Source organism: Oryzias latipes, chromosome 11, assembly GCF_053564925.1.
Source record: "Oryzias latipes strain Hd-rR chromosome 11, Olatipes_Hd-rR_3.1".
Lineage (NCBI taxonomy): Eukaryota > Metazoa > Chordata > Actinopteri > Beloniformes > Adrianichthyidae > Oryzias > Oryzias latipes.
In genome coordinates, this window is record NC_136247.1 from 9,741,206 (window position 1) to 9,764,973 (window position 23,768).

Sequence of the window (23,768 nt, forward strand, 5' to 3'; positions counted from 1 at the left end):
CTTATACTGTTGAAACACTGACCAATAAATTGAGAGTTTTGCATATTGATTCAACTTTTCTTTATGAAATCTGATCATTGCAGGGACTTGATTGCTGCAACCATTGCAGGACAACTTTAAAAATCGGACTCCCCTCTGGCTCATCAGGCCGGGAAGCCGGTGTCAAAGGGACACAACCACCACTGCTGAATGACTGACTCCCCCAACAACGGATTGGGTAGGGGACAGAGTCCTTATGTAATATGTGTGCGTATTGGTGCGTATTGGAGCGTGTTGGTGTGTAAGTATAGTATGTCTGGGTTAGGAGTGTATGTATTGAGAGGTGTAGTATTTACTGGTAAGTCGGGTCCTGTAAGTAACAGGAACAGGCTGCAGCAACACTGTGACCCCAAATGCCTGGATATCCTGTTGGAGCTTTGACAACAGATTGGTTGAATCACCCGAAAACACGCTGAAGATCAGACAGTCTTTGTGATCTGAAGGTTTCACAGCCTTTTTGTCAAACTAATTTTTTCAAAATGATTCACTTCAAACTGGGATAGACGTCGGTGTTCTTCACGGGTCCCGACTCTCATTCCTACCACAGAAATCCTTCACAGACCAACTTTGAAAGAGTTTTATTTTTGCATGGCGTCAGATTACAGGTTAGTGTTTCAGATAATTGCGTCCATTTTCATGTTTACAAAGTGGCATGAAAATAAATACACTTAAAAAATAGTCAAGAGCTTCCAAATGTGGAAGAACACCATCCAGAACTGCGTCGCCTTGGTTTCATGTTTGGATAAGTCTGAATATTTGAAAGTCTTCATTGAGGGATCAAAGTCTCTTGATAAGAGAAAAACAGAAAGGACAAGCCCCAACTGTGATGGAGATATTCAGGGGTTCTTATTTATTGCACCTTTCAGAGAAAGCACTTTTCTTATGGTTACCTTTGGGAAAAGGAACCGAAGGGTTTTGAGTGGGAAGGAAGGGTAAAGGGATGGGGTTATGTACACATGATAAACATGGATCAGGCACAAGACAGTTCTCTACTACATGATACATAAATATGGTGTTTGCCATAAAACAGCAAGCACTGGACTTTAAATAACAGAATGTGCGCATGTTCTTTGACAAGTTTTTTGTTTTTGCTGCTCGGCTCTCCTGATTGGAGGATTCTTTCAGAGCAGCACATGCCGATGAAACACAAGTTCAAGGTTTCAAACCCAAAATAAAAGAGATATATATTTGTATGCATATTGAAATGGAACTATATATAAAGCAGGACGTTCTATACGCAGGACTTTGTGAAGTAAACAGTTCCGAAAACCTTTAGGTTTCACATTAAAACAGAAGTTTGTTCTTTACAGTACAGTTTGGTTTGAGGACAAACGGGTCTGAGATGTTTGTTTGGTCTGCAGCCTTTGCTTCCTTCAAGTTCAGATATGACACAATAAGACAGATTTGCATTCTTCTGGTGGTGGACCCTTGTTTCCTCAAGTGCAAGTCAGCATTCACATGAAAAAACAAAAACAAAAGCACGGCGGGCGCCCCACGATGAAAACCAGCTGGAGAGCAGACCCCCCCACAGCGGACGCCAGGCACTTCTCTCCGATTCCCGCTTCCATACTTGGCACGCTTGTCTACTGTTCCGGGTGCTTGGTGTGCAGAGGGGTGTGGTCCTTGGACCCCACCTCCTGTCCAATCCAGGGGTCGGAGGTGCTGCCTTTCACATGAAGGAGTGGCCCGCCGGCGGCCCGTAGGAGAAGCCCGGGAAGGCCCCGGCTGCCTCCTTGACGCTGCTGGTCACGGTTAGCGTGTCGTTGCACAGAGACGACGACACCGGCAGCTGGGTGAATTCCGGGTCAAAGTGTCGCAGGTCTGTGGGTCCAGACTGAAAATGGGAGAGGGAGGGGCAACAATTTTAGACAAGTGGCAGCAGATTTACCATCATTTCTACAGAGCAGGACATCATCATCTATAATGTTAAATCTTCATCTAAATTCTACATGAAACATTCACTTAATCACATCTTAAACTATCAAGTGCATCTTTACAAAAATTTCCTTTTACAATTTACGGGTTGTAAACTTGTGTTTATTATAATATTTTTTAGGTTTAAAACCTAAAATCTTTTTATTTAATTCGTTTTTTTTCTAGTTGAACAAACTTTGTAAAAATGTTATTTTAAGAATAAGATGTTGAATCAAACGGATCCAAAAGTAGATTAAATTTAAAAATTTTTAAATAAAGGCATATTTAGATGCAGGGCAAGGAAAATATTTATGGATTAAATGCAATTGGGGTTTCCAGCAGTTTGATTTATTCTAGATTTTTCCATGTTGACTGTAAAGTGTGACAACAGTGACCTCTACTGGAACAAACACAAAACTAGGCAGGTCATGGATGCAGGTTTGGACGTACCACAGAAGGAATGAACGGGGGTGTAATCTTCTTAGCCATCAGGTCGTCCCAGTTTATGGGCGAGAAGAAGGAGTGATACTTGAGCTCAAGCTGGAAGAAGAGAAAAAAATCCATAAAGGGAATGACTCCAAACATGACAGTCAGACGTGGGTTTGAGATTCGCGTCGGCTGAGCACACTCACAAAGTCGTCCTTTGCTCCCAGCCTCTTGGTACGCTCCTTCTGCAGGAGCCCTTCCAGCAGTTCCCTCCCGGCATTGGACACGTTGGGCTTCATAGCCGGCGCTTTGTGCAGGATGTTGTTGTACATCTCAGCTGTGTTCCGACTATAGAAGGGAGGCTGGTAAGAAAAAAACCCCACTAAGGTCAAATTGATCCTGCATGAACCTCCAGGAGGGTCAGCATCTTCAGAGCGACGTGTTTCACTCACAAGTCCATAGAGCATCTCGTAGAGAACCGATCCCAGACACCACCAGTCCACTGTGCGGTCATACGCTTGCTTCTGTAGAACCTCAGGTGCCAAATACTAAACCAGAGGAAAAATGATCAGTGTGTGTCCGAGCCATCTATTCCCAGTCTAATGTCTCCAGGTGTGAGATCTACCTCAGGTGTCCCACAGAAGGTGGATGTGGTCCCATCGGCCTCAAGACCCTCTTTGCAGAGTCCAAAGTCTGTCAGAACGATGTGCCCCTGTGAGTCCAGCAGGATGTTCTCAGGCTTCAGGTCTCTGGGAAACAAAACATAAAAAAAACTGTTTTAAACTATCCAATGTGTCCACCAGGGGGAGCTAAAGGATCGCATTTTACCTGTAAACGATGTGCAGAGAGTGGAGGTAGCCAAGAGCACTTGAGATTTCAGCAGCATAGAAGCGAGCTCGAGGCTCCAGGAAGACCCTCTCCCTCTGGAGGTGGTAGAAGAGCTGCAGGAGATAAAGATCAGTCAGCCTCAAGAAGCAAATCTTCCGTCAGCGGTGCAGGACCGCAACTCACCTCTCCGCCGTTCACGTAGTCCAAAACAAAGTAGAGCTTGTCTGTGGTCTGGAAGGAGTAATGAAGCCCCACCAGGAAGGGATGCTTGATGTTCTTCATGAGGACGCTGCGCTCGGCCATGATGTGCTTTTGCTGCTGAAAGGACGCCAGCATGAGTGACCTCTAAGACTTTACAGGATAAAAAAAAAGCTTTGTGAGGAGTGAAGACTGACCTCTTTCTTCTTCAGGATGATCTTCTTCTGCAGCACCTTCACGGCGTAGTACGCCATGGTCTCCTTGTGTCGAGCCAGCAACACCTGCATGCGAAGAGGACGTTTGGGTGAGAGAGTGCGGTGCACAGAAACGCAGAGATGCACGCAAAGACACACCCACCTTTCCAAAGCTGCCTTTCCCGATGATCTTGAGGTAGTCAAAATCCGAAGGTTTAATCCTGGAGGACAAACGGACAGTTAGGATCTCTACATCTTCTGATGATCAGTTCAGAATGCAATGCGCGTTCAAGCAGCCACTTTCCATAAAAAGTGATAAACAAGGCTTTCACTTACTGAGTTTCCTCTGCCAGCGAGCTGCGAGACTTTAGGCACATCTGGAGGAACAAGAAAAGGGAGTTAAGGGGATAAAGCACAATCAGAAGAAAAGGAGAGACGAAGAGGAACCTTTGAAGCTTACCCGACTTTCAGAGAGCAAATCGTTTTCATCCTCCTCATTCTGGTTCTCATCAATCTTCAGGAAGTTGTTGACTTCAGCGCTGAAAGACAAACACAAAATTATTATTTCCCATCATGCCTCAAACAGATGAACAAACGAATGCCGTCTGCAGGTCAAGTTTACAGCGTTTGACCGTCTGACCCAACCGAGAGTTAAGCCAGTTCTCAGCCTAAGTGCCCTTCTCCCTCATCTACCTGGGGAGGGCAGAGGTAAAGTCTGAGGGGATTTTCGACAGCACCTGACTCACCCCCACCCGGAGTTCAGGGCTGTGTGACAGTCAAGCCATGTATCATTAAATAATTGAATTACAGACTTATCCTGCAGCAGGGAACAAAAGGGATTTGGCTGCGAGGTGATTATGGAGAGGAAGCTCGACTCATTAAGACACCACTGTACTCCTTGGATGTTCTGTCAAACTGCGCATGTGCGGATAAGCCGTCAATGAGCAACGATGAGGCGCTAAAGATACTCACTGTTGGCAGATGTGAGGGGTGGACACCAGCTTTTGGAAGAAGTCGTTCAGGCCCATCTTCCTCTCCTTGATGAAAGCTGCGGAGAACAGAAGTCTGTGAGACAAACGGAGGACGACACAGAAGCAGTGGCACGCGCGGCTGCTTTTCAGTTACGCAACCAGCGCAATTCCATTCACAACAACTGTTTCCATTTACGTCACTGGCGCGCGCGGCGCTCCGCCAGACCGAGACGTCACATGAAAATATTAATATCCGTTTCACTCTGAAGCGATCGTTTACATTCGCATAGACCAAAAAACAAGCGCGTTCCTCACCAGCAAGGACAGCCGCTATCCCCCTCATCTTGCAGTAAGTCAGGTCACATCCAGCCTCAGTCACGGCCATGAACAATTCTAATTCCGGTCCGTAGCAAAAAAAAAAAGCAATAGTAAAACAAAGTTTATCCGATGATAACAAAAACAGCAAAGCGGCTCGTGCTCCTTATAATCCACACGTTCTGCTCTTTCTGACGGTGCGCGAGCCTGCAGCCAGGCTTTATAAAGAGCATGTGACGCGGGGGAGACCGCGCCCACTTCTCTATCATCCGGGTAGCCACAGCAACAAGGCGGGCGTGACGTCACGGGACTCCGTTTCAGCAACACTTTGCTGCACAAGAGATGACGATGGAGGGGTTGGGGGGGTTCCATTGTTCAACACCTCCCCCTTCTCTCTGTCTCCTCAACCGTTTACTGGAATTTTCCATCTGGCCCTATTTCCTCCAGCTTGCATTCATTCACTAATATTTAAGAGAAGATACACATTTCAACTACAGGAGGACTTTTATTTAGATTCTTTGGCCATCCTAAAACAAAATTATTAACCTCAAAGCACATTATAGACAGGCTAAAGAACATATTAAAAAAGCACAAAAGAAGAAGCTTTTGACTAAAAAAGCGCGAAAAAATGAGCTTTTGATTAAAAAAAGCATGAAAAAATAACTTTCGACTAAAATGAAGCGTGAAAAATAAGCTTTTGACTGAAAAAGCAAAAGCACAAAAACGAGCTTTTGACCAAACAAAGCATGAAAAACTGTGTTTTTAGGACTAAAAAAGTATGAAGTTCTAACTTCACTATCAACACATGTTCAGCACATATTTATAACTGTAATCTAAAGTAACAACTGTAATCTAAAGTTAGACATTCCGACCCTTCAAAAATTAACAATGAAGCCATGAAAATCTTTAAGAAGCTGCTGTTATGATGACTGAGGACTTTGGTGACGCAGACGAGCCCCTGACAAATCCACCCAACACAATATGAGCAGACACAAGACACAACCAGCAAGGCCACGGTTATCACCAACACATGCACAACCCTTTTAAAAGCGTTAACTCTCTTGTTTGGGTTGTCTTTTCCTGTTTTTTTTACATCAAACATCTTGGCTCTAATAGTATTCCTGAGAATATTGGAAAATGCTTCCTTGAGGAGGCTGTGAGCTTGTAAAAATAAACCCTTTATGTTCAAAGAATTAGACTATTCAACTATTTTTAGACTTTTAGCTAAAAGATTCAAGGTAAGGCATGTTTTTACTTATAAAACCCAGTGACACAAAAAATCCCAATGACCCTCTTACAACCGCCAATTTCTAATCCAAAGCAACCATCTTTGTTCCTGTTCAATAAACTTTCAATAAACTTATACAATAAAATTTTCAATAAACTTTCTATGAATTATTATTTTTTTTTTGTAGAATGTTCTTAATGTATTGGAGCTCAGCCCCTGATAAGTTTATCAACTTTCATTTCTTAGTTATATGTATGTAAACCCTTATTTTACAGTTCAATTACCGAGCTGAAAACATTAAAAAGGTAATCCAGAAGGGATCCTTGGGGATCTTCACATTTAATCTGTATGATTTTACTTTAAATAAATAAACACATAACAACCTAAAATAACAACAAAAACAATTTAATAGGATTAAAGTTGTTTGTAACTAACAAAATGATTCTTATCCTTTGGAAAAAACATCCAAGGAGAAAAATGGTTTTAGCAATGTTTGTCACTGTCTTATTCTGTCTTCATATTCTGTTTTTGGATGGAAATATGACTTGTAACCTTTGAAAATGGGAATGTCAGAAAAGTAAAAATCAGGTTATTTTTTGTTTTTGAGGAGGTTTTGGAAAAAAAGAAATGATGTAACTTGGAATCAGCACCTTAAGAGACAACCTTGATGGTATGTTGTCGCTTCATAAATGAACTGAACTGATGTTCGGCTGCATCCCACTGAGCTGCATTGAAAAACTAGGAATTACGAGTATCCATACCACAAGCCACTGCTTTAATCCCACAAATCTCCACATGCCCCTCATTCCAAATAAAAAGTGGATTTCTGTGTGTCACGAGGTCGTGCTCATGAGCTGACTCCATTCAACAAAATTACATAAATTCAGAGAAATGTCTGCTGACACTTCTTCCCATCCAGCTGTTGATGACGTGCTCCACTGACCCTAAAGATTGCGTAACTTTAATGCAGGGCTGATCAAGGAGGATAATTCTCATGGGTTTACCACATCTGCTCAGCATAAATCTGCCGGAAGCAAAGTCATACAGTCATCAGATCGTCACATTACACAACATTTTTCGATAATGTTCCTACATTTCTCATTTCTTCAGTGAAGTTTGTGTCCTTGGGCAGGACACTGAACCCCACCTTGCCTCTGGGGGAAGGTTGGCGACAGTGATCGGCAGTGCAGCCGCCATCAGTGTGTGAATGGGTGAATGGGACTGTGACTGCAAAGCGCTTTGGGCATTTGAGGAAGGTAGATGAGCGTTGTACAAGTATACTGTCATGGTGCCTGCCGGTCTCCTCCCCCTTCCAGCCCTGCTCTGCTCCTGACTCCAGCTGTGACCAATCAACTCATCAACTCACCTGCTTCTTAAGGAGACCCAACTCCAAGAGCCTTCGCCAGTTCGTTAACCCTGATGGTGCCTAGTCATTCAGTGCTCCACGTCTGGCTCCCTTGCCTAGAACCACGCTAACCTCTTTTGTCTTGTGCCTCAGGTTTTGTCATGCCACGATTGTCACCTGGAACCTACACCACCTTGAGCTGCAGCTACCTCCCAGACGCCGACACTCTTCGGCCACAGCACGCACTGGTTCCGGCTACACTGGTCCTCCAGCCTTGCCACTCACAAGAACTCCAGCAACACCCCTCCTCAAGACCTTCAGTCACACCACTCTCAAGATCTCCAGTAGCGCTGCAGCTGCACCTCTGTCAGCAAGAGCTACAGCTCGCTCGGGCTTCTCCACCACGCTCAAAGCCACGCCTTCTAGTCTCGACCTAGCCACGCTCCTCCAAGCCTTCGCCATATTCAGTGACATTAAATTACATTTATCCACTTACCTGTCTCCTCGTACTGGGTTCCAGCATCTGGGTCCGTCTCGTGTTCTGACCATGACATATACGGCATTTACCATTCTGTTTTTTGGAGCTTTAGTTTCCACAGCAAAATGTCTCCTTTTTTGGTCCTGTTCCTCTTCCCTCTAAATGTAACCTTTCTAGAAAAAACTTTCCAGCTACATGTCCAGCTTTCAGAGAACAGAAGTGAGATGACTTTGGCCTGATGACGATATATTGTTGAGTTGAAAGCTTCCAATGTTTAACAAAAACCTCTAAAAGATCAGCCATCAAGCCTGGAGGACGATTGTGAAAGAATGCCAAGAGATTACGTGGAAACTTGGATGGTTGGGAGAGAAAAAGGGAGAGATGAGGGCTGGATCAACAGTTCTCCAGAGAACTGTTTATGACAAAGCAAAGAAGATTCTCTGTGTTACATCAGCAGGACAACCTGACGCACAAAGAGAACTGTTTTTCTCTGAGCAATTAGGGCCTGTGCTCACTCCTTCACATGCAATGAAAAGGTCAGGGATCTGCTGCCCTTTAACCCTTTCACAAATTGGAAGCAAACTAGGAAATGGGGGGTAAATTGGCCATTTTATTTCATTAGAGCCCAAATGTGCGTACATTTAATGTTGTTGCTTTCTGATTTACATGTGGGTTGTCAAATGGTGAGCCCAATAGGGCTATAAACTTTACTTTGTCCTACCTAACTGCAGTTTTTGGAAAGGGTGGAGTTGGATGGAGTCAAATCCATTAGTTTTTCTATCTGAATTTGTCAGAGGTGATCCAACCAGTGTTTTTATGTCTATGGTTTGGAGCATTGACTGTAACAGAGAGCTGGACTGAGCAGTGTGAACCATGGAAAAAGTCTTACTTTGGCTCCAAATAAATTGAGTCAATTCAGTCGCCATTTTTTTCTTGAGATAGATGTCGCCATGTTGGAGACAGACGACGGCAGTAAATTGAGATTAATCTGAGTCAGTCTGAGTTTCTATGGCAACACCTCTTGTCAATCAGGAGTGAGTCAGTAGGCACCACATATTCTCATTGAGGCATCTGTTTGGTCAGTTTATAACTTGAACAGCTTGGAAAAATAAAACGTTAAAAATAATTGCGAGAACACTTAAAAAATAAAAGTATAATGACTGAATAATAACTGTTTATTTCTCTATAGAAGTCAATGGGATTTCAGCTTCTTGGATCCTGCGGGTACTTCTCGTTTGGAACGCCGGGGGGGAGGGGTCGCTCAGTACAGTTGTCATATACAGTCAATGGTTTGGACCAGCAAAAAGAACTCTAATCCTTTTGAGATAAAAAATACCTATACACTGGTACAGTTCACTTCAACGTGAATGCAAAAAACTTTTTTTCAGGGACTCATAAGAAAATCAGGTCATGTTTTTCAACAGGACAGTTTCTGTATATGGCATTGTGGGAGTCAATGTTAACGACATTAAATTATAAAAATTCGGAACAGCTGTTTTCCTCATGAAGTTTGGACCATTTATCTTCACAAATGACTTCATATTGAGTGTCCTTGCAGGATTTCTGATTCACAGCAAAGCCTCTGTCAGCTCTTTATTTGAAACTGCTGTACATAGGTTTAACTTGGAAGCTGTGTTAGTAACCAGTTGTAGGAGAAACATTCTTTAAGCTGCAAAAGCTAAAAAATTGGTCACCACTGTTGTAGGACGTCTTATTTATATCATTTTTCTTTGATTTATTCCTCAGGAAACCTGATAAATTTCTAAATATTACTTTTTTGTTACAAATTTTAGAGATGACAGGTACATCAGAGTGGGCAGAGTGTTCAGCAGTTTCTCTCAAAACTGTGTGTGAACATTCCTGTTAGAGAACTTTCCTCCAGCAGTGCTGTTAGGCTTCCCCGGGAACTCCTGTGTTTTTTTTATCCAGTAACACATGACGGTCACACCTCCGTTAGAGGAAGTGAGAAGCAGCAGAACTGCTGGTTGTTATGGAAAGAAAAGAGGAAGTCATCATAGATGGTGGGGGGTGTACTCAGACAGAACCAGGATGAGAAGATCTTACGGCACAATCACATGAAATGGCGTATACTTATATAGCGCTTTCCTACCTACAAGACCCAAAGCGCATTACAGTCACAGACCCATTCACCCAGTCACACACACATTCACACGCTGGTGGCGGCTCCGCTGGGTTCAGTGTCTTGCCCAAGGACACTTCGACACATGGGTGTGCAAGGCGGGAATCGAACCTGCAATCCTGCGATCATGGGTCGACCCCCCTACCACAGCACCAAGGCCGCCCCGAAAATGAGCCAGGCTCTCCAGTTTCCCTTGTCAGCCTTGGGTTAATTATTTAAGCCTATTCTGCCACCTTGAGAATCAAAACCAGAACAAATGGGTTTCTCACTTTCAGCGAATCCAGATTTATTTGATAAAAAAATACTTTAAAAAAATAAAATGGAACTGTTTATAGTTTTGTAATTTTATATATTAACAAAATAAAAGCCTTTTGCCTATAGATAATTTATTATATTACGTATTACCTTTGTTTGCTAAAAGACTTTATAAAATAAACATTAATTGATTTAAAACATTCAAAAAAACACATCTAAAATGTAAATCTCATTTTTTTTAAATAAAAAATTGATTTTCAAACGTATCTTGATGTGTTTTGCCAGCAGGAAGTGTGTTTTTGTTTTTTCAGATAAACAATAATGAGATGAAATTGCCCAAACCTAAATTAAAAGGTTTTAAAGTTTTGTCAGGATTCTTTAAAAAAAAACAGAAAATTCAAATAATTTAAATTTTATGGAAAAAAATCCTCCCAAATTGTTCAGCTTTGGTTTGAGATGACAGATTGCTTCTTACTCAGGCTTTTGATAAAATGTTAATGAATGTGAAATTAAAAACGCCTCACATCAGTGTGGGAGGCAGCAGATGGGGGGGTTGGGGGTGAGTCACCCCATCTGGGAGGTGGTGTGTGTGTGTGGGGGGTGGGGGGTGGGGGGCTGCAGCATGTCCACAGGCTGCTGCTACTGATAGAGGATCTTTACTGCTGGTTCTCCCGCCCACTTGTCGGATCATCACTCCTCAGACCGGAGGTGGCGTTGGAGCCGGACTGCAGCCGGAGGCGCCGCTGAGTGGGAGCAGGTTTTTGCTAATGACTGTTTCTTCTCTTGAATCAGTGGCAAATAAGAGACAGGTTTCGCTTTTCAAAAAAAGCAAAACTATATGTATCAACTCAGACACAAACTGCCTCCTAATGAGCTCCTGCCATTTGTTCCTCATAATCCCACCTTCAAATTCTGTCATTTTTGGTTAATTATTTGTGGCTGCTTAACTTCCTCAGAAGGAAATATTTTGTTTTTCACTGCTGCTCACATGTTGGTCACAGGCTGCACGGGCTTTGCTTCATTACATAACTCCTTCTACTGTAATTGCTGCCTCATTTTCAATAAGAAGAGAAGAAAGAAGCTGCTGTATTCTGGCTATCGTGAAGGAGCAGATGTGCAGCCAGATCCTGAGATGTTCCCTGCTCAGAACAAATCTTCTGTGTTATCAACATTAAACTTCTCAAAGAAGCCAGAGACGTTCACTCTAAATCCTGTTAAGCCCCCGGTACAGGAGAAACAGTCCAGTGTGGTGGCTGATGAAGAGTTTCATAATTCACCTTCTGTCCACAACTCAGATGACTGCTTCGGTCAAAATCTGTTTGTCTAACGCAGGCGGGGGCAACTCCAGGCCTCAAAGGCTGGTGTGACTTCAGAATTTCCAGATATCCATGCCCAACTCATGGCTAATTACCTGGATCAAATGTGTTCTGATCCAACATACCTTGGCAGAGCAGGGTATATTGGAAAAAAAGCAGCAAAACAAGCATTGAGTTTGTGCTGTCTGTTGGAGAACCTTCATTCAACAATCCAAACTCTCACTGAGCATTATGGCAGACCTCAAACTCAAACCGACAAAAAATGGTCTTAAAGATGTTCTCAGCATTGTGAACTCAGGTTTTTTCTTTTGACTCTGCATGTTTAAAGCGGTTTAATTCTACCTTCCCCAAAAAATAAAACACTGTTTGCAGTAAAATACAACTATAATTATCAATTTAAAGCCTTTCTAGCAACAAAAACTTGGGTACTCACTATGTTTCTGCAGCTCTCAAACTAACACTACAGGGAAAATATTGAATGTTTTTCATTTAAAAGTGTTTTTGTGTCAACACAATGTAGCTTATTGATGGACTTTGTTACCAATAAGAAATCAAAGCCACTTTTATCTGCTGTGGAAGCTTTTGTCTGAAACAAGTTCTGACAGGGACAGAAAAAAAGCAAAAGAAAGAAAAATGTCCACTCCCGCATGTCCTCTAACTATCATATGGATATGAGCTCCTGCATCTCCTCACTACACCACCTTTATCCAGCAGATGTGTTCTAACGTCTATGTGGCTCCTTTTTAAACACTTTTTAAACCACTAAATCTTTTGTTTCCTTTGGTTCTCTTCTTCTCTTAAGTCAGAGTTAAGTCTGTTTGCATTCACACTGAAGTGAACCGCACCAGAATTCCTTTATAAGTGAACAGAGACTTTTTTTGTCAAGAGAAACAGAGTTCTCTTGTTTGGTCCAAACCAGAGATCAGGCAAGCTTTAACACCCCCCCCCCAATCTTTTATAAAATAATCAACTCTAGTGCAGACCAGCACTAAGCCTGGAGCAGACCCCGACCAAATCTGGATCAGAAGAGGACAAAACCTGGATCAGATCAGAACCAAACCTAAATCATACCAGGACCAAAGCTGCCAGATGAACTCTGAAATAATTAAATTAAAATGAACTGTCAGGATGTGTATTCAGAATTTCCGTCTACCTCAAAAAAAGAAGATCTGAAAATACTTTCGGAATAGCAGAATCGATGATGTGTGTTCCTGAAAACGTGATCTCCAAAGGTTCAGATGGAAAAAAGGTTCTGTGACGTGCTTCTCCGTCACCGATTACCTGATCCTCAGACTCGGTTTCAGCTCTGAGGCCTGCCTGTCGCTGCTCTCCTCTCGGGTGACAAATGTTATTAGAAGGCGACAGACTGGTGTGAAAACCAGTGTGAGGGTGGAAGTTTAAGCTTCTTAAAGACCATTTGCCCCAAACATGGTCCACATTTGGACCAAACCTTCAAGGCTTAAACTTGAGTTTCACTTAGTCTTACACAATAACTTCAATGACCTTTGCTGGGGCTGCCTCAGACCTTTGGGCCAGTTGTTGCCCTTAGTAACAGTTGTTAGGGATGAAACGGAGTAAAATTATTTGAAGCGACCCATCAAAAGGTCAACCACATGTGATCATTGTAGAACTAGTCATACTCCCGCAGCTTGAATAGTCATTTTCAGGCATCTGCAGACAACAATCAGCTGATGAGATGAACAAGATATTTTGAGGAAGAGCAAGGGATTGAGTACGAAGCTGACATGTGTCTAACCATGGCAGAAAAGCAAAACAGAGGAAGATATGGAATTTTTGACAGCTTTGGAGGATTTTGTTATCGTGAAGCTGCACCTACCGATGAAGGAATTTCTGCCCGACTTCATGTCCTGCTGCAGTTTGAATGGTTTAGCTGTAAAGCAGAGTCTTAGTGGGATGAAGATGTGTCTGCCTTCCAGGTGAAGAAGAGCACGAGAAATCTGTCCCTTCTTTCTTCTGGTGTCTCCTTCTCTCAGCTCCCCCCTGAAGCAGCGCTCAGTAAAGTCACTCTCCTCTTCTCTCTGCCTCCTCTTCCTCTCCAGCCCAGACCGAATGTAGAGATCAATGACGCACCTGCTCTGCCCCCCCCATGTTCTACCTGGAGAGCCTTGAAGGAAACAAAAGCAGGTGTCTGGTTACCCATGAGCGTGGGAGTCCCGCCGGAGGTGGGGGCGGTCTCCATGACACGGGAACCACCTGAGGGACACACAAACAGGCTTTCAAAACTCAGTAGGGGCCCGGCTGCTCACGCTTCTCCTCTGCCTCCTCCGTCCACCGCCTCTCCAGAGCATCGGCGCTGAATTAGCATGTTAGTCACCAACAGCCCCGAGCTGTGGGTCAGCAGGCATTCGTGTGAAGATGCACACCATTGAGAAGTGCTTCACAGCAAAAGCATCACAATTATCATCTAAGTGGGGAACTTAAAGCATTTGCACCCTTTATAATAAAAACAGAAAGATGGTGTTTAGTAAATCCATAAAAAACTATGTTTTTAAGAGAAAAGGCAGTGACAGCAGTACAGATTTCCCAGGTGAAAAGGTGGAGACTTGGTTTCTTTTTTCACATGAAAGAAATGAGTGGTTTTAGATCTTTTGGAATAAGGTCCTCTGAAAAAAAGAAACCAAACACGACCGTAATCGCTGGAGACACGTCAGAGAAAGACTGACAAATAAAAAGAGGACAGTTATCAGTCTTCCAGGAGACGATCTCCCAAGATGTACTTACAGGTTTCCTAAACCAGGTCAGGGAATTTGAGGAACCTGAGGTAGATTCCTGTAGAGAGATCATCTTTTTCCAAACTGCTGACACCTGATCATCACCTGAGAGAAGGAGCTGGAAGGACAGAAAATGTTCTCTTTGAGATAGTGGCACCATGGGAAACTGGTTCTACCAATTTACTATATAAAAGAACTGGACCTCAGGAGTGTAATGCCACACATATAAAAATGGTTTACTTCTGGCTCCAACCAAATAAGTCATTATTTTTTTTGAGAAAGGAACGCTGCAATGTTGGAGCCAGATGATATCAGTGAGCAGTGATTGGTTCGAGACAGTCTGAGTCTAAATTTCTGAGACAACCACTTTTGCTAATCCAGCGTGGGCATGTTGGGAGTTCACATCCCTACATCTGAAAGCGGGCAATACGAAATCTGTCGACCAAAAGTTTTGAACGTTCAACGTGAGACCACATGCTTTTATTGAGGCATCTGATTGGTCAGTTTACAACTTGAATGACTTGCAATAAAGAAATAAAATATGAAAAAAATATGATTAACACGAAAATGCTTTTTTTTAATTGGTTTACCATCCAAAGACAAGAGAAAGGAGGAATTGAGGGAGGAAAAATAAAACAAGTCCTAACTTGCTAAAAGTAAATTTGATATCTTCTGCTATGGTCTGTCTTGTAGAGCACAGAGTTGGATGGATCTAATTGTGGTTTCATGGAGATGTTTTAAGCCATTTTACACAGGGTGTTGTAAATTATATCACAGTTTTTTTGAGACTGCGATGCCCTGGTACGAATAACAATCACAGCAGGTCTGAACAGAGTTACAATCCAATGAACTGTGCTGAAGGGAGAGTCCAGCTATCAAACATTTCAGATTTTTCCATCAAAGATACTCATGAACTGAATGGATTGCCATGTGTAAGTAGGCTACAAACTATTAAACTAATACCCTGGTGTCCTTCTATAGCACTTTGACATGAACAAAAACTCACTAATTAATCAAGTTTCACAACTAACAATTTAGTAGAAGCAAGGGAGCTCCACTTGGATCATGCGTAGTACTAATCCTATTCATACATGTACATATTTATTCATAAGAACAGTCTGAACAAACAACAATCCAAAATTACAGTTTTATGTTGATGATAGTCATTTATATTATATACCTTTGTATATATTTTATATCTTTATATAAAATATCTTTGATCGGATCAAAGATTGAATTAGAATTGAATTGTGTATATGGACCCAGAAAAACGTCACCCGATTATATCACACGCTTTTATATGTCACACTTTCGGTCGAAGTAAATCATTTAGACAGGCACAGAACAATCTAAAATACAGAAAACAGCCGTAGAAGAAGAAATAGCGAGTTCTGTTTTAAACAAACAAAGCTGCGGCGTAGAGCGAGCTGATCTTGTAAACGTGCTTTTAATTTTCTAAATCAGTGCTTTATTCTTGGCAGAAAGGACCCGGAAGAAGGGTTAGGATTAGGAAAATACCTTCCAACAACAACATAGCTTTGGATGAACTTAAAAACTCAGTGCAGGCAATGATGCAATGTGCATCTTGTTGCACGTAAATATGTGGGAACGACATCAGCCTTTATTTTGTCTGGACACGATTGGAAACACAAATTCACATGATTGTTTACAGGGTTTCTCGGGACTGTGGGGAGCGGCATTTCTGCATTCAAAAGCTGCCTCTGCCAGCACGCACACCGTCCCAAAGCCACTTCTTGGAGACACAGTTCTCCCGGGAGACGCGGTTCTCCTGAGTCGGTCTCTCACGCAAAGCAGCTGGACGGAAGCCTCCTCCAGAGCATATACCATAACAAAGCACCCTCCCCTGCTCACAAAAATGAAGCTATGAGTCCGCCTGCTCCACTTAAAAGACATGGTTCCTCGCACAGAGCAGCCGTCCGGGCCTGTTTATGCTCCAAAGCCTTCTTTAAGATTTCTTCTCTACGCATGATGGAAAACCAGGGCAGTGTTGACCCGCAATTGGAATAAACTGTTTATATGCACCGCGATCGGATCAACAATTGACACAACCCACCTATCTCAATCGGAAGGAAATTTTGATCCGAATGAGTCTGATCAGGGCAGAGTATTCCGAACGGCGTGTTCGCATGACGTGTTTTTATTCTGATCAGGTGTTTATTCCGATTACTTTTGTCCATGTAACCGTGGCTAGTGTATATTTAGTAATAGCTCGTTGACCAACCGTGCCCCATAATCTAACTGTTTTGGTTTGATGTATCTTTCTCCACAGACACTCTACCCGTCTGCTTGTTGTATTCTTGCTCCACCTGCTTAACCCATTTATACTCGTTCGACTGTCGACTACAGGAACTCCTCAACTGTTTTCGCAAATAATTTAATTCAATCGCAGGAAAAAAAAACTCCACAACAGTTAACGTTCTCTCGTTTTAGTGCTCACAGTAGAGCATCATGCAACGTGTTACAGTTTTTAGATTATGGAGTAAGCAGAATCTAAGAAAACCAGTGTGGTCTACTTACAAATGTTTACTCAGGATTTGAAAGTTATACAGGTTCCTCCAAAAAAATAAAGATTCATCCTGATTACTATACACTAGTAAACACCTTTTATGTTGACTGGTTTCACTTCACTTAGTTACATCAGTGACTCAAAACTTTATCTAAGTTTATGTATTTAAAAAAATCAAGTTGTTTTATTTATTAGTTTGATTCAAGCATTTTTGAGATTGTTGGTAGCCAAGTCCCGAGTAAACTTTGACAGCCTCCTGTCATGGCGTCGTGGACGCGGCAGACCCAGAAGCTGTAACCCGGAAGTAACTCTCAGACAGGATTAGCTTGAAGGTGGTTTATTTTCTTAGAGGAGAATAAACAGTTTCAAGGTGCGTGGAGTAATCCTCAGGTGAAGGTCTGACGTCACCGGAGATGTGGACGACGAGAACTGGTGGAGTATTTCCCACGAGCGAGGTGATCCGTGGATCCAGCGACGTGGACGTCGAGGACGGCGAAACCAACTTGAGGAAGGACGTGAGCGCTGAGGACAGCGAGACCAGGGTGAAGAGAAGCTCTGGATGAAGGAACCAGCGTGACCAATGGTAAGTGGACCTGAGGGTGAGCACAAGAGTCGTGAGCAAAAACAACTTAGCTTGGTTAGCGAAGTTTAAAAGGCCAGACGTATGCACCGGAGTGAGTATAACAAACTGGCGCTGGATACTGAAGAGAAGAACCCTTATGAAGGCAGGCAGGAGATGAGGAGATGCAGGACAGCTGGTTCCAATCAGCAGAGCAGGAGCAGGTGAGCTGGGAGGGGGAGGTGGCTGACACAGGCACCGTGACACCTCCTGCTCACTTGAGTGTCAAACAAAGACGCTCTGAAGTCTCTCAACATTAGAAGTTTGCTTAAACCTAAGTTACAGTTAGAGGCTTCATCAGGTGGAAGAAGAGAGAAAAGGAGCGAAGACATTCAGGCTGTGTGGACCATCATGTGATTTAAATCACAGTGGGTGGAGAGTTGGTGGGGGGTTCATGTTGGAGGAGCTGGAGCTTGTTGAGATGTTGGTGTGCTCCCAGTCATGTGGCTTTTTATCGCAATGTTTGGCTCCATTGTTTGTGACTCGGCTGACACAGAGGCCACGAAAACAAAAGCGTGATTTATTTTTGTCAGACTCTTTCGCTTTTCTTTGGTGCTGAACTCAGACAAACTGAACCCTAGCTTGTGTTTATTTTATTATTATTTTGATTTATTTTAAATACACAGTAATATAAAAAACAGTTAGTTATATTTGACATAAAATAACGGATTTTATGACACTGTAGCTGTGTTCATGAATAAAATTACAATATAGAGCTCATAAAAATGGACAATATCTGCAATGTCAACATCTTAAAAGAGTTTTCTGCTTCAAAGAACAGATTTAAATCCAACCTTGGATTAGAAGTGAGGAAAGCTGTTCAAAAAAGGAGCACACAGAGCAAAATTCAAATGAAAATGTTTTAAACATCATTTTTGTTATGGTGTTGTGATGGGGAGAAGTAAGTCAGCACTCGTTTCAGCCGTTGGTTTTTTCAAGCTAGCGGTTGTTGGTTCTATTCCAAATGGTGGTCCTCTCAATGTAAAAACAAATCAACACATGTGTGGGCAGACCTGAACTAGATCAGTGAGGTAAGAATGTAAAAATGATATTTTGGATGTCATTGGAAATCAGGACTCACTCTGCCAAACAAGGGCATCGTGTTAGTTCTCCCATTGCCCAGAATTCTCTGGGTCTGAGTACGAATGCTGCTGTTTCACCTCCCATTCAGTTGGTGGAAGTCTGCCTTTTTTAATTGGTTTTCTATCCATCAATAAAAGAAGAAGTACTTACAGGCATGCAGAAACCAAAAAATTGAACAGAACTCCACGTTTTCCCACTGTCATCTCTCTTTTGAGCAATATGTTTGATTTATTCATTTATTTACTTATACTTGTACTTAGCATATACAAATGAACCTGCTGTACTTTGGCCTTATGCCAAAACATTTTATCGGGGTATTGAATAACTGACATCACAGCTTTGGAGAATCGCACCCCCGAACTGTGTTCTTGACCATCTCTGAACTTGACATCTTGACATCTCTTGACATAGATCACTTACTGGCACCAGAGCACGGATCCCAACAGCTGAACAAAGCAAATTTTGTGGGTTAATGTACTCTAGTTTTATGAGGCTTATACCTGCTGATACCCAAACTACAATGTAACATTTTGTCTTCCAACACTTTGTAAACTTCAAGAAACCAAGTCTATTTGTCCTGCAACAGACTGGCGACCTGTTCAGGGTGTACCCTGCCCCCGCCCAACAGCAGCCAGGAAAGGCTACCTGGTGACCTTGAAAGGGATATAGTGGATTTTGAAAATGGATGAATGGATGAAGTTTATTTGTGATAGAAGAATAGTGAGATGTTCACAGTTTAATCAAACTTCATGAACCAAAGGTAGGGGCTTCATCTACAGGTGGAGAGGCCAGATCTTCAACCCGAACCAAGTCCGGGTTCCAAAATAAATAAAGGAACCGAAGCAGATCCAGGAGAGAGTTCATTAAAAAGGTTAGAAGGGAGGAGGACGCAATCCCAAATGTCCTCCCCCACCGAAGCTCTAAGCCAACTCAGTAAAGGAGGATGGGCAGCAGCAGTCGGACCCCGTCCAGGTGAGGGATTGAGATCACTCTGTCTGTACAGTGGGTCACCGGCTGCAGTCTCGGCTCACCTCTTGCTTTCTTTAACCCGATTAGCAGCCGATTGTGGCACAGACAGATCTTTGTGTGAGGAAGGCTGATAGAAAAATTGGAGGGGAGCTGTAGAAAATCTAAAATTTTAACCACAGAAAACTGCAGTCCGGCTGTCAGAGGGTCGTCCAGCCGGTGATCGGGGGGTTTGAGGAGTTGCTTTGGACATGGAAGAGCTTATCGCTCAGAGGTGTATAAATAGAAACAGGACAGGCTGCTATAATCACCTTAAGAACCGTGTGATCTTCAATGTGAAGTGTTGAGTCACAGCAAAGACAAGGTGGACATAAAACTGTTAGTTCAGGTTGTCAGGTTTGGAGTGAATAGTATCCGGATTGCTTATGTCTACAGAGTATTTGTGGTGGTGATGCAGTTTTGACAAAAAAAGCGAAAAAGTCAGATTTTACACCAAAAACAAACCTCTGTGTAATCTGGTTACACAAATCTGTTCAATGTGCTTTTTTTAAAACTCATATTGGTTTAATTTTTAACTTCTTAAGACCTGAGCTAATATTTGAGCTAACCCTCTACGTACATGGTCACAAGGCCCAAAATGTGATGTTCACACAGGCGGATGCCAGGCCTTCAGAGGTTAAATCAGGTATTGACATTATTGGAACTTCTTGTTTAGACTGTCCATAAAAAAGGTAGATTTATGCCACTCCAGTTCATTAAAATCAGATTCCTTTCTAATACGTTAAAGTTTGTGGGCTTGTCTTACTGCCCACATTAAGTGAGGGTTTACAGTTAGAGAAAAAATGGAAAACAAGGGTTTTATGACATCTTTGAGCCAGCTTGTTGATTCCCCCCCGCCCGGTCCTCCATGAGTCTCACGTGCAAAGGAAGGCTCACCTCCTTAGCCGTCAAAGTCCTGCTCAGCCGAGTCTGTGTGGGGGTGGTCACACAAGGACAGGTCATCCTTTCATTATGATTGATCTGGCATCTATGAGGAACAGGCTCCGAGTGCACCCATGCATTTACTTACCTTTGACATCAGTACACAGAACAGGTCAGGTCAGGGTTCTTCTCAGAAATGAGACATCATCAGATTTGACTTTTAAAATATTTTTTAAGTTTATTTGAATATCGAACGTTATGAAACCTAAAAAACATTTAGTCATGTTTAAATGATGAAGGTAATCTTGAACGCCTGCTATTGCTTTCATTATTATATAAATTGTATAATTAAAAAACATTTTAAGATTATTTCTGAGGGCATGGAGTTAAAAAAACAGTTTTGGATAAATCTGAAACAAAAAACCTGCAGTGATTGAGCTGAATCAGGATGGAGTACATTTCCAGTGGCTACCCTTGTTCTGAAGAGGAGTTCTTAGGGGATCATTTCAGGAGGTCTTCAGAACAAGGAGGCGTGAAGTGGGTTGTCCTGGCAAACTGGATTAGGCAGCAAGGAAGAGGAAGACCCCATTGACCCCCAGAGAACAATCAGAGGAGTTGAAGCCTCGATGAAGTTGATGTGAAGTGTTGGCTTCCTCCCAGTTCCATGATGGACAGAAGTGTTGGAAATATTCCCATTAGCATTATTTGTGTGATATTTTTAATAACTACAGATGAGCTGCAGCCCAACTGAATAAATAACTATTGTTTCATTTTTAATGTCATGCACGAACATTAATTATTTACTTTTTTCTTTTCATGTAAAAGAAACATTTTCATATGGCCCTTCATGTCCAAATCCTCCGGATTAAATTTAGCTTTACAGAGCTTTTGACATTTTTATAACTTTTACAGTTCTCATCCTGTTGTTTGCATGTTTGAATTTAATTTCTCTTTTAAATGTTCTTATTTGGCACTAAAAAGCAAAAACTTGCTTCAACCTACATGTCAAACATTTGTGTGTTATTGCACAAACTTTTTACAAGCGTCCATGATTTCATGGAATGTCCTTAAAGCCTTTGTCTCATGCACATGTGTGGCTGATGTGGGTTTTTGGGTTTTCCGGGTCGTGGAGAAGAGCAACCGCATCTTAAAAGAGGTGCAGGTGTGTCTTGCAGTTCCCTCAAGGATTGTTCACCCTTATGCCACCATCACAGCATCCCAAAAGTCATTGGGATGCCACACTCTAGTTATTACTAAGGTGAGTGCACTGGCCCCTTGCTGACAGCACTGATTTGCCTGAAACACACATTAATATCGATTTTTCATTGGAAATGGCTGCTTGAACACCCCATGCAAAGACAGTCCGTATCCACCCGAAAGGGCAGTTGTATCTAAGGCATGACTTTTTGTGATTGTGCAGACACCTCCTCTTTCCAGCTAATATCTCTGCGCCCCTACCCCCGTCTAAAATGTGGATCTTTGTTATCATTCTCGCGTGTACATCAGACAGCAGTTCTGGTAAGTGGGCTTGAACCATTTCCAGTAGACAAGAGATGCTCTGTTTTCTCACCATGCCACTTGGAGCTGTCAACACGGCGACACAGATGACTCTCAAAGGCTCTCCACAGCGAAAGAAGCCAACAAGATAAGCTAAAGTGCAAATGTCCACCTCACTGTAAACATGTTGGTCTAACCACCAGAAGAATTCTTCATTGATTTTTTATAAATGCACAATCAGTTGTGTTTGGGTTGGAACTGAGAGGCCCTGCAAGGAGCCTGTAGAGGATGCTCCACTTCACTGCATCAACTGTGGTGCTTCCAGTTGTAGGTAGGACAGTGGACAGCAGCGGGGCTCTTGATCAGCTGAAGGACAAAGCAGAATGGAAAATGTAATGCACCAAAATAGCTGCAGCCGGCCCAGCTGGTCAGCTTGCAATGCTCAGAAGTCCTCCGTGCTTTAACGGGTCAAAGGAATGGGTTGTTGCTGAGTCTCGCCTATTTCAGGGAAGAAAAAAGTCTAATTTGAAGTCTATGAGCCCCTATCTCATCTTCTGGAAGACTGTGTGCATTTGTGCGTTTCTAACTTGTCCAAACTCCTGTCATGACTGCTTTGCGTTGAGAAATTACACAACTGCTCCCAGTCTTACCTAACAGCTGAAGTACAGAGGAGGATTACAGCACGCAGGTCACTCTCATGAAAGTGGAACAGCAGCTTAAAATAAGGATTTTCACAGAAGCTGCAAGCTGGTGTGCCCGACGATGCATGCAAGAGTGGAGGCGTCTCAACGGCCATCATCTCACCTCTGATTACATCTGTCCTTGCTGTAGCATGGTAAACAATTCATGACCCCAAACAGAGAAATCAAGATACAATATGAGAAATGGTCGGACACGAAGAAACTGAAATGACTTTGGCCTAAATGGAGAAGCTCATAAAATAAGCACAGGAATCCTTTTGCCTCAACTTGTTGGCTTTTGGTCAACTGTCCTACAGATGAAAGCCACCATGAGGAGTGGGAAGGACTGATAAAAGTCTGGATGGACTTTAGTGAACCACCAAGAGAAAGAGAAGCAAAACCTTCTTTCATGATGCAAATCAAAATGCATTCAAGATGCATCATCTATGGCTGATTAATGGCAATCAATGAAGACTGCAAGTGAACACATCTGAGCAAGGACGTCAGCATGCTGTGCAGAAAAAAAATGGAAATTAACTCAGACAATTGCTGTCAGACATGGTTAAACAAACAAGACTGCAGCCTCACTAAGCTGTTCCACTACTCTATCTAGCAATGTTTCCTTCCATTTTATGTTTATCTTAAGATTGGTGTTGCTTTTGGTCTTTTGTGTTAAATTACTTCTAATTGGTTTAAACCTATGTTTATAATGTTTATAAATGCCTTTCATGTCAAGCACCTTGTGTTTCACGTATGTTGATAAAATAAGTGATTGATTGATTGATTGATTGATTGGTTGACAGTATGAAGGAGAACATTTATCAACATTCTGTTACTGGGCTTGACCCTCCCATCCATCCATCCATCCATCCATCCATCCATCCATCCATCCATCCATCCTACACAACCCACAGAATCCCCTTTGGGGTCACAGGGTTGCTGAGGTTAACCTGACTTTTGACTTTTGGTCATGTTCCAAAAGTCAAATGTTGTAGTTCCCCAAATGACCACTGGAGGCTGGTCTTCATTCGTTGCTTTTACCGTTTGACTCCAATCGTAAAAAATCCAACATTACAACCGAAGGAAATGTTTTTAG

The 23,768-nt window shown here is 42.5% G+C and overlaps 1 protein-coding gene and 2 long non-coding RNA genes across 5 annotated transcripts; 1 reads left to right on the plus strand and 2 right to left on the minus strand.

The window, feature by feature from the left end:
- Positions 1-601: 601 nt before the first annotated feature.
- Positions 602-13,636, minus strand: si:ch211-195b13.1 (STKc_SGK domain-containing protein). Of its 3 annotated transcripts, none has more exons than XM_078954743.1 (13): positions 13,485-13,636; positions 4,572-4,647; positions 4,060-4,138; positions 3,936-3,976; positions 3,763-3,820; positions 3,603-3,686; positions 3,391-3,525; positions 3,208-3,320; positions 3,005-3,128; positions 2,832-2,927; positions 2,586-2,741; positions 2,404-2,493; positions 602-1,873 (listed from the first exon to the last, which is right to left on the minus strand). In XM_078954743.1, the coding sequence occupies exons 1-13, from the start codon at positions 13,510-13,512 to the stop codon at positions 1,709-1,711; spliced, it is 1,245 nt and encodes a 414-aa protein (XP_078810869.1). In that variant the 5' UTR covers positions 13,513-13,636; the 3' UTR covers positions 602-1,708. The 3 variants fall into 3 exon arrangements, with proteins under 3 accessions (XP_078810869.1, XP_011479411.1, XP_011479410.1); XM_011481109.4 differs by lacking the exon at positions 13,485-13,636 and adding an exon at positions 4,886-5,143 and having other exon boundaries at positions 3,391-3,522; XM_011481108.4 differs by lacking the exon at positions 13,485-13,636 and adding an exon at positions 4,886-5,141.
- Positions 7,401-7,953, plus strand: LOC105355123 (uncharacterized). Its single transcript, XR_909613.4, has 2 exons — positions 7,401-7,535; positions 7,612-7,953. It is a non-coding gene; the product is annotated as an uncharacterized LOC105355123 (long non-coding RNA).
- A 3,591-nt stretch (positions 13,637-17,227) lies between the features above and the next one.
- LOC144995524 (uncharacterized) lies at positions 17,228-18,035 on the minus strand. Its single transcript, XR_013659087.1, has 2 exons — positions 17,577-18,035; positions 17,228-17,499 (listed from the first exon to the last, which is right to left on the minus strand). It is a non-coding gene; the product is annotated as an uncharacterized LOC144995524 (long non-coding RNA).
- Between the last annotated feature and the right edge of the window lie 5,733 nt (positions 18,036-23,768).

Bases quoted from the DNA above. Each gene is read 5' to 3' on its own strand.
- si:ch211-195b13.1 (XM_011481108.4), bottom strand. From the start codon at position 4,955: ATGGCCGTGACTGAGGCTGGATGTGACCTGACTTACTGCAAGATGAGG. The intron at 2,494-2,585 runs GTGAGTGTGCTC...CTCTTCTTCCAG, and splicing joins TGGGAGCAAAGGACGACTTT to CTTGAGCTCAAGTATCACTC. The intron at 1,874-2,403 runs GTACGTCCAAAC...TCCCATTTTCAG, and splicing joins CCCCGTTCATTCCTTCTGTG to TCTGGACCCACAGACCTGCG.